The sequence below is a fragment of the Chinchilla lanigera genome, unplaced genomic scaffold, assembly GCF_000276665.1.
Source record: "Chinchilla lanigera isolate Chin_1 unplaced genomic scaffold, ChiLan1.0 scaffold00111, whole genome shotgun sequence".
In the NCBI taxonomy this organism is placed as follows: domain Eukaryota; kingdom Metazoa; phylum Chordata; class Mammalia; order Rodentia; family Chinchillidae; genus Chinchilla; species Chinchilla lanigera.
Genome location: NW_004955512.1, coordinates 1580984 through 1598754, shown reverse-complemented (window position 1 = coordinate 1598754; position 17771 = coordinate 1580984). Strand labels below are relative to the sequence as shown.

General features: G+C 36.8%; 1 protein-coding gene across 2 annotated transcripts in view; it reads right to left on the bottom strand.

The window, feature by feature from the left end:
- Positions 1 to 17771, bottom strand: part of Gnaq (guanine nucleotide binding protein (G protein), q polypeptide) — a 277251-nt gene that overhangs the window by 59655 nt on the left and 199825 nt on the right. For both annotated transcript variants that reach the window (XM_005408301.2, XM_005408302.2), the window contains exons 4-5: positions 5851 to 5979; positions 3006 to 3135 (exon numbers count right to left, since the gene is read on the bottom strand). In XM_005408301.2, coding sequence (XP_005408358.1) covers positions 3006 to 3135; positions 5851 to 5979 — 259 coding nt within the window. The remainder of the gene's footprint in view (positions 1 to 3005; positions 3136 to 5850; positions 5980 to 17771) is intronic.

Genomic DNA, 17771 nt, shown 5'->3' with positions numbered 1-17771 from the left:
AAAACATCATATCACAGCAATATATGTGCACTCATGTTCACAGCAGCACAATTTGTAATTGCTAAATTGTGGAAGCAACCCAAATGTCCACCCACTGAGGAATGGATAAACAATTGTGGTACTTTTAAACAATGGAATATTACTCAGCTATAAAGAAAGGTAAACTTGAGGCTTTTGTAGGTAAATGGTCACAATTAGAGACCATACTTATAAGTGAAATAAATCAGACCTGCATGCATAAGCAACATATTGTCTCACTAGTGTAAGAACCTGAAAAAGTGAATAAAAACTAGGAGATATGATCGATATTGTGAAACGAAAGGAAAATGCTCAAAAGTAAAGGGCAACTGGTGTGTGGGAAGAGAGAAGGAAAAGAAGGGGAAATTATGTATGTATGTATATACACGATAGCTAACATAGTTGTACTACTATCTTCTATTGCTTAACTGTAAGGAACAGTTAATGACTATTTGTTTGATCAATCTTGCATGTCTCAGTTTTTCTGAGAAATCACTTTGAAGATATCAATATGTACTACAACAACCACTGCTAATTTCCTACAACTTTGTCTGTGACTTTGTTTTGTTTGTACTGTTCTTATGCTATTTTGTAAATGGATGTCTGTTGGTTAATATGTTTTTCTTCTTTTGTTTTTAAAATAAAATAATTACTGTAGTCTGTCATATAATGCATCACCTTAAGAATCAAAGCACCAGAGATAATACTTTCATTTTGAAAGAAAAGTTACTGTGGAAACTTTAGTTATGGTATCTGAAAATCAAAACAATGTCACTGCATTTGAATTAATATGCTTCTGTATAAAAAGTCTGATCTCTATCAACGTCAGGTGAAAAACAGAATGAATAAAGTCTAGATAACAGAAGAACCTGATTTTGTGTGAATCTACTTTCTTTTTTCTATTTTGCTAATTTTAAGATAATAAATTGATGTACTATGTATTGTATCTATGTTCTGTAGTTGATTCACATAAATTTTTTTTTACTGAGCAGAAAACTAAAGATGAGAAATCAAGCTGGGCACAGTGGCACACATGTATAATCCTAGCTACCCTGAGAGGCTGAGGCAGGAGGATCATGAGTTTGAGGCCAGAACACGGAAGACATAAAAAGCGTATGTAACTGTATTTCCTATGTTTACATTAAAGCTAGAGGAAGGTAAGTGCTTATCAATACACATTTTATATGAGGCAACTATGTTATATTTACAGAGAAATACAAGTGTGCTTTAACAGCAAACAATCGATCATTTTAAAATTAGCAAAACAGGTAAGCCCCTGGGTTCAAGCCCCAATAACATAAACACACACATACATGCACACACGAACACACACACCTGTGTACACAGCGTGGAAAAAGAAACGATGAGCTACCTACACAACAGAGGCTTTCTTTCCCTCATATGACTTATTTTCTGACAAGGGCCTTTCTAAGGCTGTTTAGGGCAAAGTTAATCTTACCATTTTCAAATCTTTTTAGATACCATGATGCCCATACATAGCAGGCAAGCTGTCAAAGGATTTTCAGAAATGTTACAATAAACCTGCTTCCAAAATATGCAATATATTAAAAATACAACATTGAAAGATTATGAAAGGTATGGGTATAGATATAAAGACAAAAAATATAGAGATATCATAGCTGAAATTTTGATAACAACTGCCTAACTTGTATTTTAGTAACTGACTGTCACAGTATGGCTACAGGAGAAAATAGCTGATAAACAAGCCTGACTCTTAAAACGAAGCTGTCCACCTGACTCAAATACTGGCAAGCCAGGAAAGATATAGAAACACACAAATAAGTCATCATCACCTCTATAAACAATACTGGTTCACAGGAATTTTATTATTCCTATGGATAAAAGAAATGCCATAGGTGATTGGGTCTGAATTTTCATGGAGCTTTTAAGACCTGCAGAAAAGACTAAAAAGTCAGAATTTATGTGAATCCAAAAAATGTAAAGTGTTTAAGTATATTTCAGTATGTCAGATTTTATTCTAATCAACTACTGAAGGCATGAACTTCCTTCTTTGTACCTTTCACCCCAGGAAAAGGATATTTAATATTTATTGGCATGCATTGGCTTTGCCTCCAAAAGGATTATCAGTGCTACTTTCTCTATTCTGACACATGCATGCTCAATTCTAGCTCAAAGGAACAGTTTTCTACACCCCTTAATTATTTTCCACAATCAACTTTGACTCATCATCAAGCCTTTACCATCCACAAACTCCACATTTACATCTGTGAAGTCTCCCTGCAGAGGGAAGGAGATTGTAGTACTGAATGAGTTCTCCAGACAGGCAGGCGTATTAAGAACATGTCTGCAACTGTTCTCTGCTTGGTACAGAGAAAACTACAAAGCAGACTACACAATTCTTTAACAGCAGAAACAAAACCAAACAAACAAACCAAAAAAAGAAAAAAAAAAAAATCATCAATTCTTTAACAGCAGAAAGGCCGTGTCACCAACACCTTTTGTGGCTCCCTAATGAACTGATTTAGAGCCCAGCTGCACAATTATTCACATTTGCTGAAAGAGGTTCTCAATACTCTTTGGGACCCACCCATCACACAAACAATGATTTAAACCAAATGAAAGCAAAATAGAGTGACTCACTCCTGATTCCACCCTTTAGGAAGAAAGCTATGAAATGATCTCGTGACTAGCCATGGCACTTCTACAGTATTTTCATTTTGAGAACCTCTGCACAGTGTTAAAAGAATCAGCAGGGTCTAATCAGATCTGAGCACACAGGCTGCTCACATACCTGACAGAAAAGCTGACCACTCTTAAGTGCACCACATGGTTCCACAGGCTTATCTTTGACTATTTAGAAGTCTTAAAATCAACTATCAAAAAGCAATGAAGTCCTGCTCAGAAGAGACAAAATTATACCCCCTACTCCTCATATCCTACTTCTTGTCATTTATTTCTAGCTGATAATAAGATGGTGATTCACTGCTTGTCTGAAGAGCACTTACCTCATTGTCTGACTCCACAAGAACTTGATCATATTCACTAAGCGCTACTAGAAACATGATTGAGGTGACATTTTCAAAGCAGTGTATCCATTTTCTTCTCTCTGATCTTTGGCCCCCTACATCGACCATTCTGCAAAGTTAACAATACTCATATTAACGATATGCAAAGAAAAACTTTAAAACATCAATATAAATACAGCAATACTTACACACTTAGACAATGGTCTTCCAAATTAATACAGTATTTGGCTATCTACTAATTTTCTGTTACCTACAGAAAATCAAGACATTCTGGATAATAAATCATTGTGGTGATTATTAAAAAGTTACCAGATGTACATAAACTTATAATTTGGTAAACAAAATCCTTATGTATGTCAAGCAAGATAGTATTTCATTTCATTAAGCACTGAAGAGTCAAGAACAAAAATGAATTGGATAAGAAAATTGTGGTACTTTTATATAATGGAATATTACTCAGCTGTAAAGAAAGATAAACTCGAGGCCTTTATAGGTAAATGGTCACAACTAGAGACCATACTCATAAGTGAAATAAATCAGACCTGCATGTGCAAGCACCGCATTGTTTCACTAGTGTAAAACCTGAAGGAGTTAATTTAAACTAGGAGGTACGACAGACATTGTGAGATGATAGGAAAACACTCAAGGGTAAAGGGCAACTGGGACATGGGAAACGAGAAGGGAAAGAAGGAGAAATTTTGTATGTATGTATATACAGGATAGTTAACATAGCTGTTCTACTGTCTTCTATTGCTTTGCTGAAAGAAACTGTCAATGAGTCCTTGATTGATTAATATTGCATGTCTCTATCTGTATTCGTGAGAAACCACTTTGAAGATATCAATATGTAATACAACAAGAATTATTAATCTCCTACCACTTTGTTTGTAACTGTATTGTCTGTACTGTTCTTTTGCTATTTTGTAAAAGGTTGTCTGTTTGTTAATGTTTTCCTCCTTTTATTTTTAAAATTAAAAAAAAAAAAAGAACAAAAATGAGTCTTAGTTGTGTTAAACCATAGGGACAGATCCTACACTTTTCCTGTAAGTCAGAATAAGGGCCTTTATTGAAAATGGCAACTGCTCCTGGGGTTTTCCTGTCTAACAGAATTAAGCCTAAACTAAGAATTGCAGCAAGTCTTAGTAACTGCTTCTAAAAGGCTTTAAAAGCATGAAAGAGAAATCTGAGGGGCAAAATGATGGTGCAAAGCAAACTTCCCTAATGCTCCCCTGCGCACAACCTACTGTCCATTTACACGACCCCCTTTCCACAAAGTCCTGTCAGGATGCTTCTCATGGTGAAGGACATCCCTCTTGAAGTCACCAGTACTTTTACTTAATGACAAAAAGCGTCCTTCAAAGGCTGGTGTACATAATGCGGGAAAAGTAAGATGTAATACTAATCTTGTTTCAGAACTAACTGCGAAGCGGTATGAGTGCTAATGTCCCCATGAAAAGCTACGTGAATTCTCAAAATATTCTGTAACATGATTTAAAAAGGAAAGAAGTTTGGATGGCTAAAATTTAAGGTCTCTAAATGTTATCAACTCAAAATGTGAGTAATACTGTATGCCAGAGCAACAGTCATTTTACAGATGAAAAAAACTAAGGCTCAGAAACATTTTCAAAATTCCACTCATTTTATGGTCGTATCTTTTAGAGCAGTGTATAGTAGCCAGATTGCCCCAAGTGCAGGGTATGATTTAAAAATGGTACTTTGGCAAGAAATGAGGGCATGCCAATTCATGAGGCACACAGTGAGAGAAGCTGCTGAGTAACTCTCATTTCATAATCTGGTATGCACATGTCATGTCCAAGGGGTGGCTCTCCTGAGGAGCTCCAATGTATACACTCAACTCAAAGGCAGACTCACCGGCTTCATTCCTTGAACCATCATGTGGCTTGTAATCTGACAGTACAATAGAGTGGTGTGTAATAACAGAGTAAATAAAAGTACACTGAAGGCCAGAGATATAACTCAGCAGCACAGAGCCTGCCTGGCAAGTGCAAGGTGCTGAGTTTGAATTTTTACTTTTTCTCATTTTAAGAAAAAGAATAGAGTATTTCTGTTTAAGTATTATCCAGACAGAACAATAACAATGAAAGAGGTGGTAATATGTTTTCATCTTATTTTGCTACATATACTTAGACTAGGATAATGAACTCATTTTCAAAATCACAAATTTGGAAAAAAAAAGTCAAGAAACTTAGTTTTATTGATACTGAAAAATTTTGTGTTGGTGCCAGGTAATGAGAAGGAAACATTAATATAAAAGCTTCTGAAAACATAATTTCTATTATGATAGGGTCATAAGATCATAGCTTACATAACTGTAAAAATTACCCATTGTCCTTATAGTTCAATGATTAAAGAAACAAGACCAATGTTAGAGTAAATAATTTTTTTTTGGTGTGGAGGGGTTGTTTTTGAGACAGGGTCTCACTGTGCAATTCAGGCTGGCCTTGAACTCACTTTGTGCCCCAGGCTGGCCTCAAACTCACAGCATCCTGCCTCAGCCTCCCGAGTGCTGGGATCACAGGTGAGCGCCACCATGCCAGGCAGTTCAGTAAATGATTTTGGTTTACCACTACAAGCTAAGATATCATTAATTGCTTGGTAAATTAAATTGATGAAAAGCCCCCCAGTGTATCCTCCTTCTCCTTCTCTTTCCACAGAATATTATTTTATTTGTTTCCAATGGTAACAGCTCACGTAATGCCATGTTGTTTTAAACCCTACACATGATCTCAATATTTATAGAGTTCATCAAATGTACTCAAATAATAAAAACAGAAAAAGTAGGTCTCATGGATTCAACTACTACCTGAAAATGACACTTTGTAAGTCAAAGGGATATTCGATGATCCCTGTAGTGGGGACTCGAACTCTAAGCACATCTTGCTGCGTAGGCAGGTAGGAAGGATCAGCTACGCGGTCCAAGTCATTCAGATAGCTAGGGAGGGAAGATACAATAAGAGTGTCAGTGACATCATCACTCCAAATCCATGGAAAGGGAAGGGTAAAGTGAATCGTAAGAGAAATGAAAAAATATGAGAAAGAGGTAGCCATGTTTTTTGGGAAACAATGATAAAGTCAATCTTCAATTACACAGAAGCAGATTATGTCTCTATGGGTTATCTATTCACCACATTTCTCATTTTTTGTCTATCAATTAGAATCAATAAAAAAAATAAAGAGTAGGGGAGGAAAAAGGCTAACAAATTCAAATTACATAATCTCCTACACTCTACTCACTTAGCCGGCCTGGTTGGTAAAGCAGGAGTTTAAAACAAATAGCTCTAAATTATTTATACAAACCTAATTTGCACAAATAGACAGATAACAAAGTTACACATAAGGTCAAGATGTTTCTTTTTTGCAGAACCTCGAAGTCTTTTCCTGGAATGAATGTCCTCATTCCTCTAAGAGAGGGCAACAGAATACTTTGTCCTAAATTCTGCCCAAAGCCTAAATCATTCATGATTAATTTGAAGCCACAAGATTTCTAGTTACTATAGTAATAATACATAAGGTCAGATAATCTCAATATTGATGTTCACAACTTAACTTTAAATATCTCTGGTCATGATACTTTTCTATTCTCTTATACTTCTGAAATACTTTGAAATAATTTAGACTTCCATAAAGAAACAAAAATATAGAAAATTTCCCTGTACCTTTCTCCCAGCTTTTTAAAATGATAATATCTTACAAAACCAGGTAATTGACAGTAATATATCATACTGTTAGCTATATTATAGACCTTATTTTGAGTTCACCCATATGCATGCACATGTATATATCAAATATACGTATGTATATAGATCTGGAGTAGTGTTTAGTTCTGAGATTGTATCACAAGTACAGATTCATACAATCATCACAATCAAGAAACTGCCTTGATGCACCTGCCAACCTTAACCCTTGACAGCCACTTGTGTGCTCCACACCAGTATAAATTTGTATTTCCAAAATCTTCTCTTTTCTTTTAAAGCTTTCAAAGAGTAAAACATCATTTGCAATGTTGAGAATGACATAACTGGACAGAACTGATGACAGCCAGGTAAAAATGACTGCTGCAACTGTTATCTGATTTCTAAGACACTTTCCTCTGCTCTAAAGAAGAGACATGTTTCAAAATATACAACTGTGTGTACACAAAGTGACTAACTTGTGACTAAGCTTTGGAGAACAGCTGAACCATTATAAGAAATGGAAGGAGTCAGATACAGTATCCACCTCCTTTGTGACCACAAACAAGTCAGTGAATCCTGAGATATATAACAGGGAACATGGGTGCACAGAAAGTACAGTCAGCTATAATGCAGATACTGTACTCAGTTGATGTCATCTGCCTACAGTAAAGGCTCTGTCTTAAGCCATTTCTTTTTTTTTTTTGTTTTTTTGTTTTTTTGTTTTTTTTCTCTGGTACCAGGAACCGAACTCACGACCTTGCGCTTGCCAGGCAGGCGCTTTTTGCCGCTGAGCTAAATCCCCAGCCCCCTAAAGGCTCTGTCTTATGAATTTTTATTTCTGCCTTAGTGCCAAGCAAATAATAGTTAATGAACATTTATTGGATGGGTGGATTTGCTATACTGTGTTTTAGTTGTAGGAGCGCTAAATACCACTCTTACTAGTGGTGTTTCCATACCTTAAATTTGAGACTTCAGTGTTAAAGGGAAATATGACGTTAAGTCTGTAAGATTCTGGAATCACGAAACAATGGTGCTACTCTGGCTTTAACAAAGAAATAAAATTACTGTCACTTTCGTAATGTATCCATCTTTTAAGACAAAAATGTATCAGCCTAGAAATTCCCAGTGCAAAGAGAGTAATTCATATTGTAGGGGCCGTATGAAGGACACTTGAGTGATTCTCTAGCTGGAGGTTAGCATTTTACTGATTAATTGGAATCAGCTGAGAGAATACCCAAGATTTTAGTCAATTATTTGGCAGGTCATGGAGCTGTCTGATAAGGTTAGGAAGCTCATACCCTGGGAGTTGATCTATATGCTATTCTACAGGTAAACTAAGCGCATCACATCATATTTACAAAGTCAACTGGCTACCCTGTACCAATTGAGTTTTCTGGTACCTTCATTTGAAAAACCTGAACACACATTTTGAAATCCACAAGAATCACCATTAATTCAACTATTACACTCAAGAACTTCAGAGAGAACAAAGAATTTTAAAATTACACTGGTGAGCAGGCTCAGAAAATGCACTGCCTGCTTATATTCACTTACTGTTACACACAAAAGTTGTAACAGAGGATTGCTAATTTCTATATACAAGGTACTGTGAGGTGAAGGAAAATCACGGCTTTCTGCTTCCTGAAGATGAACCGAGTAGATTACTCACTGCCATTCATTTACGAACAGATACGTGTTTGCAAGAGTTGAAAGCACAGCACATGCTGTGGGGGGTGGTGGTGGTACACACTGTAATTCTAGCACAGGGGGTGGGGTGGTGGTGGTGCTGGGGCTGCAAGAAGAGCACAAGTTTGAGCCCAACCTGTGCCACTAGGCAAGATCCTGTCTCAAAAGGGGAAGTTGGGTTCAATTTCTAGTATCACAAAGGGGGATGGTGGCTGGGATTTACTTCAGCCAGGCCATGGGGTCAATCTTCGAAAAAAAAAAAAAAAAAAAGCATAGAAGGTTGAGAGTAACTGTTAAACTGCATGGCAGGAGCACTGGTAACTAGAAGGATGCACTGAGCTCTCTGAGAGACACACATGGGTGAGATGGAATCCAGTGCACACCTGCAACTGCAAGACCATATGTAAGGGTCTAGAGGCTGTGCTTAGAAACTCTCCAGGTGCCCAGTGTCCTACTCAGACAATACCTACATTCCTAAAATATGTACACTATAAGAATATTCTTTCTCCTTATTCTTCTTGTGTTTCTTTTCAATGGCAGCACAGTTCATACAGAATAACAACACTGAGCATACACAGCCTCACAGGGTCTGTTCACTGTCATGGTACCAATATATTTCATTGCAATGTTTACATTTCTATGTCCTTTAAAGATGTTCCATATACTTCTGATTCAGTTGAAAGGGACAATTCCTGCTCAACATTCTTTTTCCTTTTGCCTCAGTTGAATGGTGAAGAGAAAACTCACTTCATTTGGTATAAAAAGTTAAATTAATCTAGTTTAACAAAAAGGCTTTCTGAAAGGAACTGCATTCAACTCTGCTATTTCCAGTACACATCATCTAGGATACAACCCACGGCAGAGAAAACAAACCAACAATAGACTCCTCAACCAAACAGAACAAAACAAACTACTTTTCTCCCCCAGTGGAAGATCTGAGGGGCTACCCAGGACTGAAAATGCAATTTGTGAAGCAGGTAAAGCACAGAGATGACTAAGAACTACCATGTTTTCACTGCCAAGAAGAAGCTGGTGTGCAGAGAAGCTGCTTGCAGAACCAGTGATCCTACCTGCTCTCCCCGCACTGTGCTCACAGGACTCAGAGGATGGACTCGTAGCACTTCCTGTGTTTCACATTTGCTGAAGGGGAAAAACGCCACTCTGTTCTCTCAGAAACAGAGCTCTGGCATGGTAATAAGACCAGCACATCTCATTTGTTAGTGTTTGTCGCATTTTGAGGCAAGGTAATAGAAAAGCCTCTGAACTGTACCTTCCATTAAAGTATTTTATATTCTGAGGAAAAACTGGTAGAAGACTGGGGTGGGGGTTTTACTGGATTACTCATTTAACCTTTTGAAAGGAAATACCAAGGTCTGAACGAATTTATATTGCAGAATAAATTCAGAGTTAATTATAGTCATAATTTGTTTTGTAAGAATTATTCTGAGTGGCTGCTGAGGTCATTCTTAGGGTGTTGCTATGGCAACAGCACAGGTACATTTCCAAGGCACTGTCTGTGTAACAAGTGGCTGATGTCAGGGAGAAAAAGTTGACATGGTATATGTACATGGGATTTAATTATCTAGGAGACAAACCATTTTTAAGAATATGTTCAAAAAAGAAGGTTGTGCTGTTTAAATTCACTTTATTCCAATCTCTTTATGGGGTACAACTTTTCATTGCATTGAGACATTTAATAATTGATAATTTATAACTGGTAATAAAAGAATTCAACATTTGTCCACATATGTTTGCCAGGTCAGTTATGGTTCTCAAACTCATTATTAAGGTGCATACTAACTTTGTTCACAAGTTTATCACCAACTCTTGGCTGAGGGCCTGGGACACACACAGCAGGTGCACATCATGCCACTCACAACTATTCTCTGAGAAGCCCTCTAGTATTTATAAAGGCACGTTACATTCTTTAGGAGGAAACATAGCAGTAGGAAGGTCGCTAACTACTCATCTTTGTGTATTTACCCTACTGGGCTGTTACTGGTCTGCATTATGTAAAAACTAAATTCTGAATTAAAATGCCTCTGACAAATTTAAAAACACAGGAAAGGCATCACTGGTTGAACTTCACTTAGGAGACAGATGTACTTCCTGGTCTTCTCTAGGTCCTGGCTACTGACTGTCAGAATTTACATGTTCATCTTATACCTGTTGGAGACAGGCTTTCAAGCTTTGAAGTTCTGTCTAATACAGTGCAAACTGAGGAATGAGCACCTTGATAACAGACACTTCTGATATAATCTCTTTAACAGAAGAAATACTTTAGATGGTTTTCTTTGAAAAGTGAGGCAAAGAGGGGCTTGGATAGTAATATTTTGACACTTCCTTTTCTACTGTGAGCAAAATGCAGAGTCATCTGGAGTTTAACAACATGTTTGACCAAGACATAGGCTAGATGTTAAGGATGCAAAGATTCATTGTATACACATGGAATTTACCTACTTGTGAGAGGAAAAGGGCTATATAAAAAGGAGAAATGGAGTTTATCAGGAATGGAATAAAGGTTGTTATATTTTGGATACACTAATTTCCTGGAAACTTGTTTGCATAATCTCTAATCTTTGCAAGTAATCCACAAAATATCAGTCTGTAGTACAACTGAATTGTACACCAAAGATGAAGAAATTATGCTAATTGGTTCACATTTTGTAACCACTACATTCTTTCTATATTTAAGTTCTGGATCATCTGTAGCTGTAGAAAAATAAATTCAGGAAAGAGTTATAAATCACAACTTTAGTGATTAAAAATAATTAGAAAAGCTTAAACTTCACCAAAATAATATGCCTGATCAAATTATACATGGCATCTTTCTATTTCGATATGTTTTTAAAAGATTCTGTTTCTTAATTTTGACCACAGTTTGTCAGTAATTCCTTTGAAGTTGACCTTCAAATTTAATTTATGCTCCATTTGACATGTAATGAAAACTTATTTTTAAAAATAAAAAGAAACACCCATTACCTTTGATTGGAAGGATAACTAAAATCTAAACCAAGAAGAGCATACAAATTAAAAATTCAAGTGTTTTTAAATGAAGGAAACAGAACAAAACTTAGAGACATGATTTGACAAGTAAAATATATCACATGACAGCTAAGGCTAATTTTTTTTTTTTAATAAAAGAGTTATACAAACCTTAGTAGCTATACCAGAAGGGAAAAAGTAGGTAGTAAGTGGAAAAAGAAATTTCTGACATTTAGTGCAAATCCAACTAAACCTCCTACTTAATAAGATAAATGAAAATGGCAACTTGGGGCGTTTAATGTAGCATGCCATCAGGTGTGGGCTGGGCTCTCTCCAGCCCTTGTCTAAGGGCCTCCTGTGGCCAGGCTGTATTTATAAGTTTGCAGTTCAAGTTCAATATTAAGATGAAGTTATGGCACAGAAAATTATTCTGGGTAGATTTTCACATTTTTAATTATTAAAAAGAAGGTTAGTAAAACCAGGTCAACTTCATTTAAAAAAAATTAAGAAGACCTCATTGTGAGAGGAACAATCTTCAGGGAGTTGAAAGCTAGATCATGCCATGAGATTATATGTGACACTGAAAGGCAGGGAAAGCTAAGGAGAAACCAAAAACACATGCTTTTTGTACAGCTGCTATATGACCACAAAGATCCAAGACAAAAAAGGCAGAAAAAAAAATTACTTTAAAAAGAAGAAGAAGAAGAAGTAATAGCTACAGGTCTGCAAAATGGGTATTCCAGGAACAGAGTCAAGTTGGGGTTTTGGCACTGTGACCCAGTCAAGTCCCATGCTCACCTGGCAGATCTCTGATCTGAGCTGGTCACAGTCTGGTGGGGGTGGTCTGCTGTACAGAATTACATGTACATTACACAAGCATCTCCATCTCCAAAGAGCTCATTCAGCAGAGGGCAAACCAACTTTCCTTTTTCTTTTTTTACCACTGGGCATACCATGATTACAGTTCAAACACTTGGTATAGCCACTCTGTTTACAAAAAGTAAGCTTTTCAGACAAAATTGAAGGTATAAAAGAAAGGCCACCCAATGTTAGCAGCTGTTATAATCCCAGGTTTAAGAAAACTGTTCAATGTAAACTACTCTGTGGGATAAAATTCTTAAAGATCATGCATTTCAATTTTCCTTTACCAATAATCTAAGCCAATCCAGAAAATCAGATTTTTAAAATTAAATTGAGTATCTTTTAAAAAGACCCTATCACTGTATTTGTGAAATAGTTTTGGTATCTTGTGAGTCTTATGAATGAAGAGTTGTTCCTAAAAGCTATCACAGAGTCTGTGAATGCCAATCTGTGAAACAGCCAGGTCTGGGCTCCCAGCAGTAAGTTCTCAAATGTGTTGCTCAAACAAATAACTTAATCTTGAATTTTAAAACAAAGCAAGCCTATCCAATGGTATATACCTATATTCCCAGCTATTCAGGGAAGCTCAGGCAGGGGGATCACTTAAGCCTGGGCAACATAGTGAGACCCAAATCTCTTAAAGCAAACAAACAAACATAAAATGAGAGAGAGAGAGAGACAGAGAGAGCAACAAACAGATGGAGACAGAGACTTAAATTGAAGGAGGCCTTTTCAACTTGCCTATTTGGCTTTGCTATTTTATTCATTTTTCATATAACTCTACTCTCCCAGCTACTGACTAATTTTGAAACAATTCTAAAATATATCAAGAAAAACAGAAGACTGCTTTTTAGTCCACTTTGCCTGCTTGAAATGCAATGGCGATGCAGAACTGAGTTAATTTACACTTCCTTGCTGAGGATCTGCTATATGTTAGATTCTAGTGCAGTGTGTGTGCTGGATGAAAGGAATGGTTGGCATGGGGAGCTGGTACAAAATATGTAAAAATATACTCTTTGCCCTAAGGGACATCAAACTATCTGGGAAGCAAAGATAGCACAGATGAATCAATTAAGAAACAATTAAGTGCCAAATTGTGAGCTGCTAACTATGAATGCAATAAGAAGGGAGAGATGATTATGAACTGCAGTCATTAGAGAATACTGTGCGGCAAGGGAGGGAGGTGCTGACAACAAGAGTTGAACAGGAAGAAAAGAGGTAAGAAAGAGGAGAAGAAATTACAAAAGGCATAGACTTTCCTTCACTCATTTAACAGTTTTTATTGAAAGCCCATAATGAACTGGACACTTGCTTAGCACTGAGAGTGAAATATAAGAAAAAACAAGAAAAACAAAGCCAAGAATCCTGTCCTCAAAGAGACTATACTCTGGCAGTGAGACGACTGTACCATAAATAACCATGGACAGCGCAGTCTTGATGTGAGCCATACAGGGGTTCTGGTGATGAGTCAAGAATCAGCTGTGACAAGGTCTGAAATTTAAGCAAGTCTTCCTTGGTCATGTTACTTTAACTTGGATGTTATTTCTTTATGATCAGAGCCTTCCATCTGGACAAGGATGCTCAGGTTCTGGGGAGCTGTTCATCCTAACACACCATGAACTAATTACAAATCAAAATTGGAGTCACTTCCCGAAATCGGAAAAACATGGTGATCAAGCACATCACAGGCTGCTGGTTGTCAAAATGGAAGCTGCATGAACTTCTAGGTTGTAAGGCAATATAGAGAGATTCCTGGGCTCACCTGTGTCTGGAGGTGGCTGTCATCTAGTAAAGTGCATGTTCTACTAGGCTCTGACAAAAGCCTGTCAATTCTATCTTTGCTTCAACTGACTGCTAAACCCTGTTACACTCTCCTAAACCAGTTGCAGCAGAGCATCAAACACTACATGGACCAAGTCATGATACATGAGGCACAGTGCTTGTTGTCAGAGGCCAAATCAATTTAATGAATATTTCTAGTCATCTGCACTATCTGTAGTGCTACATATTCTTTTGCGGCATTTAGAGGTACTGCCAGGGAATACAATCTACAGCATGGTACTCCATCCTCATCATGCAAGGATTGGTGAAGGAATACAGGCTATCCATTGTCTCCACACTGTAAAATTTATCTCCAGGTTAACTGAAAGCATCAGAGCTTTAAACTAGGTTCCTATCTAAATGGTGAAAGCAGAGTGCTAGTTGCCTTTCAATCTTCACTGTTCTATAGAAGGAAATTTGAAATTATATATATATATATATATATAAAAGAATATTTTAGGCTTTGTGAGCCATACGGTCTCTGTTCTACCTGACTCTACAGTTGGATGCAAAAGCAGCTAAAGACAACATGTAAAAGAATGCCTACAGCTATGTTATAGTAAAACTTTATTCACAAAAATGAACAGTGGGTCATCCCATTCTATAGCTATGGCACATCATCATCATCCTCAGTAAAGCTTGTAATGTGAGTATAAAGAGATCAAATTATTGGAAGGAGCAAAAGTTCTGCTAACATGTGAACAGGCAGTTAGCAGACAAATGGAACCCAGTCTCCCACACCGAGCAGGCCTGTGGACAAACTGTACGAATGGCAAACAAAAGCCAATTCCAATTCCTTTCCCCTATGTTGTTTTTTACTGCAGATTAGAGCATAGCTAAGCACATCTAAGCCTTTTTCACCCCTATGATACTTTTTCATCTCTGTGAGATCCAAGCATCCTGAAAAGGAAATAATAAAGATCTCTTAAAATCATCAAAGTTCACTGTCAAAGACAAGTGCAGGGGTTTTTAACTTTATTTTCCTGTTGCAAAATGTAGTAGATGTGGTCCACTAGATGACAAAAATCACAATACAAGTAAATAAATCAAGTGAAAAAATGGCACTCCATGTTATTTGAGATCAATGCCCTCTTTTACATTAAAGAGAGCGGCTCTTATAATTTAATCATGTAATTTCTCTGTTTATTACATTTCCAGATAAATATGAGGGTGTCAGGCTTTCACTTGGTTGCATAGGATAACAACTTCTCAGATAAAGGCAGTGTACTGCAATGGAATCAAAGAACTTGAATTTAGAAGAGAAATTAAAGATAACATATCACATACTGTATCTGGGGAAAGTGAGGCTTAATTAGTTCCAAGCCCCAGAAAGTGGTGAGCAGCAGAAGGAATTACATCTATAGCTGGACCTTGATCCAATAATCTCACCACACAATAAGCACACTTAAAAGTTGATTTACCATCGGATAAAGAGAAAGTCAGGATGGCCAGGGGAGCTATGCAACTTACCCCAGGGTTCAAGTACTTGGCTCATCAGGTAGCAACTTTTCAGTATGGGCCTCTTCAAAGATTTGGCCTTAAGTCAAGGGGATGTGTTATGTTATTCTAAAATTCTTTTTGCACTTAAAATTCAACATGGCATAATCAGATTCAAAAATGTAAACCTGAGGCTACAGATAAATAAATGCCAATGTTCACTTGTGCCAAAAGGCTAATTTCTTCTGTATTTTGAACTTACAGTCTCTGTACGATGTGGAAGTTTCAAAGTGTCTGACTTCTCTGAAGGGAACTTCAGTAAGGTAAGATTAGAGATTATCTGGTCTCTTAAGGAAGTCTAAGGCCAAAACCTACAGTGTGAAGACCTTCTTTTTAAATGTATGACAATGTGACTGTGATTTTGTGTTGTCTGGTTGGAATTAGGGAGCTTCTGGTACTGTAGGCGAAGAACTCATTTGACCTGATGTCTCAGTATACTAAAATGGGTGGTGAGCCCAGAAAAAAGAAAAACCTACAACCATCTGTTTATTGTGCTCTTTATCTAAAGATATAAAGAGCCCTCAGGCTTTTTATCAATAATAAAAGAACTAAGAAAGAAACCTACAAATTCTCCAGGATCTCAGAATGTACTTTCTTCTTCATTATATAGATATGGAAGAATATATCAAATTAAAACCAATTGCAAATTTATCTCAAACTGTTTATCTATTTTCTGCAATTTTTCATCTTTTTGTTTCTGCCTCTGCTGTTTGTCCTTTGAGCCATCTGATTGCATATTTTGCTAGCAAGTTGCCTAATCAAAGCAAAGGTAGGGAAATTCAAATCACTTTACTATGTCCTTAACACTGGCTCCAACAAAAAAAGCAATGGTGGGGTGGAGGTGCTAAAGACTGCAGGTTACGATTTAGAAATAACACTTCTCAATTATCTGTGGTGTGGAACATCTTCTACATTAATATGAGTGATACAGCTAAACACGGTTAAGTTCTGATGATGATAATCAAAAACCTTTTGGGTTTGTTTTTCAGTAAACTTGATATAATTATTCCTTTCAACCTTATAAATATGAAACTACTTATAGAAAATATTAATAACCTTTCATGGCCATCTTTCATGGTGATTTTTTTATAAAACAGCTGCCCAATGATTATCTAACAGCTATCAATTATCTATGCATCTATCTTCCATCCATCCCTGTGTGAAGTTTTACTTCACAGTGGTTAAAAGCTTAGGCTCTGGAATAAGTGAATTTGCACTGGATACCTATTCTTATCACATGCTACCTGTGTGGCTTGAACGAGTTACTCGGTCTTCCCCAGCCCTAAATTTTCCCTATAAAAAGGAGGTGATAAGAAATTGTACCATTGTGGGGACTTTTAGGATTAGATGAAATAGAACATGTAAATTACTACACACAGAATATAACACATAGTAAATGTTCAGTAAATAGTAGCTATAGTTGTTTTTGGTAATATAGCTTTTTAGATACCAGACCTTAAAAACAGGAGGAAAAAAAGACCCAACCCTGAATACCTTCAGCTCTGAAAATTCATAGTTTATCTGTAGTGGTTAAAGTTTATAGAAACAGTGGAAATTAGCCATCCATTATTTCATGGATATTTGTGAAGTCAGAATTCGATATCTACACATCCCCTAAACCTAAACTAAAGAACTGTCATTACAGTCAGTACTCAGAAGTTTGAGCTCAGAAAGATTTTCATAGGTCAATAACTGAGTAAGAAATTAGGTCCAAAGCAAGGTGAGAGAAAAAAAGAATTAGATCCAAAATATCAATGAAGTATATTTTTATTTAAAAGACAGAAAACAAGCAGGGTCTATAATCCCAGCACTTGGGAGGCCAAGGCAGGAGGATCACTGTGAGTTCAAGTCCAACCTGGGCTACAAAGTGAGCTGAAGGCCAGTCTAAACTGCATACTGAGACCCTGCCTCAAAAAGATTAAAAAAACAAAAACAAAACAAAAAAAAACAGTGACATGGAAACATATGAAGGAAAGTTGAAAGATAAATACTCAAGATCCATAGGAAACATACACAAACAAGTCAGAAGGGAAGGAGTAACAGCTGTCTCAAATACAAAGAAAGGAATTATTTTGAGTTATTCCATGAAAACAAGTTCAGTGCTGGGAATGATGATGTTCGCTATTTTGGACCTGTATCTCCACCACCCATCTCCATGGTTCACAGGACATCTACTGTGACCATCCTGGAGAAAGCTTCA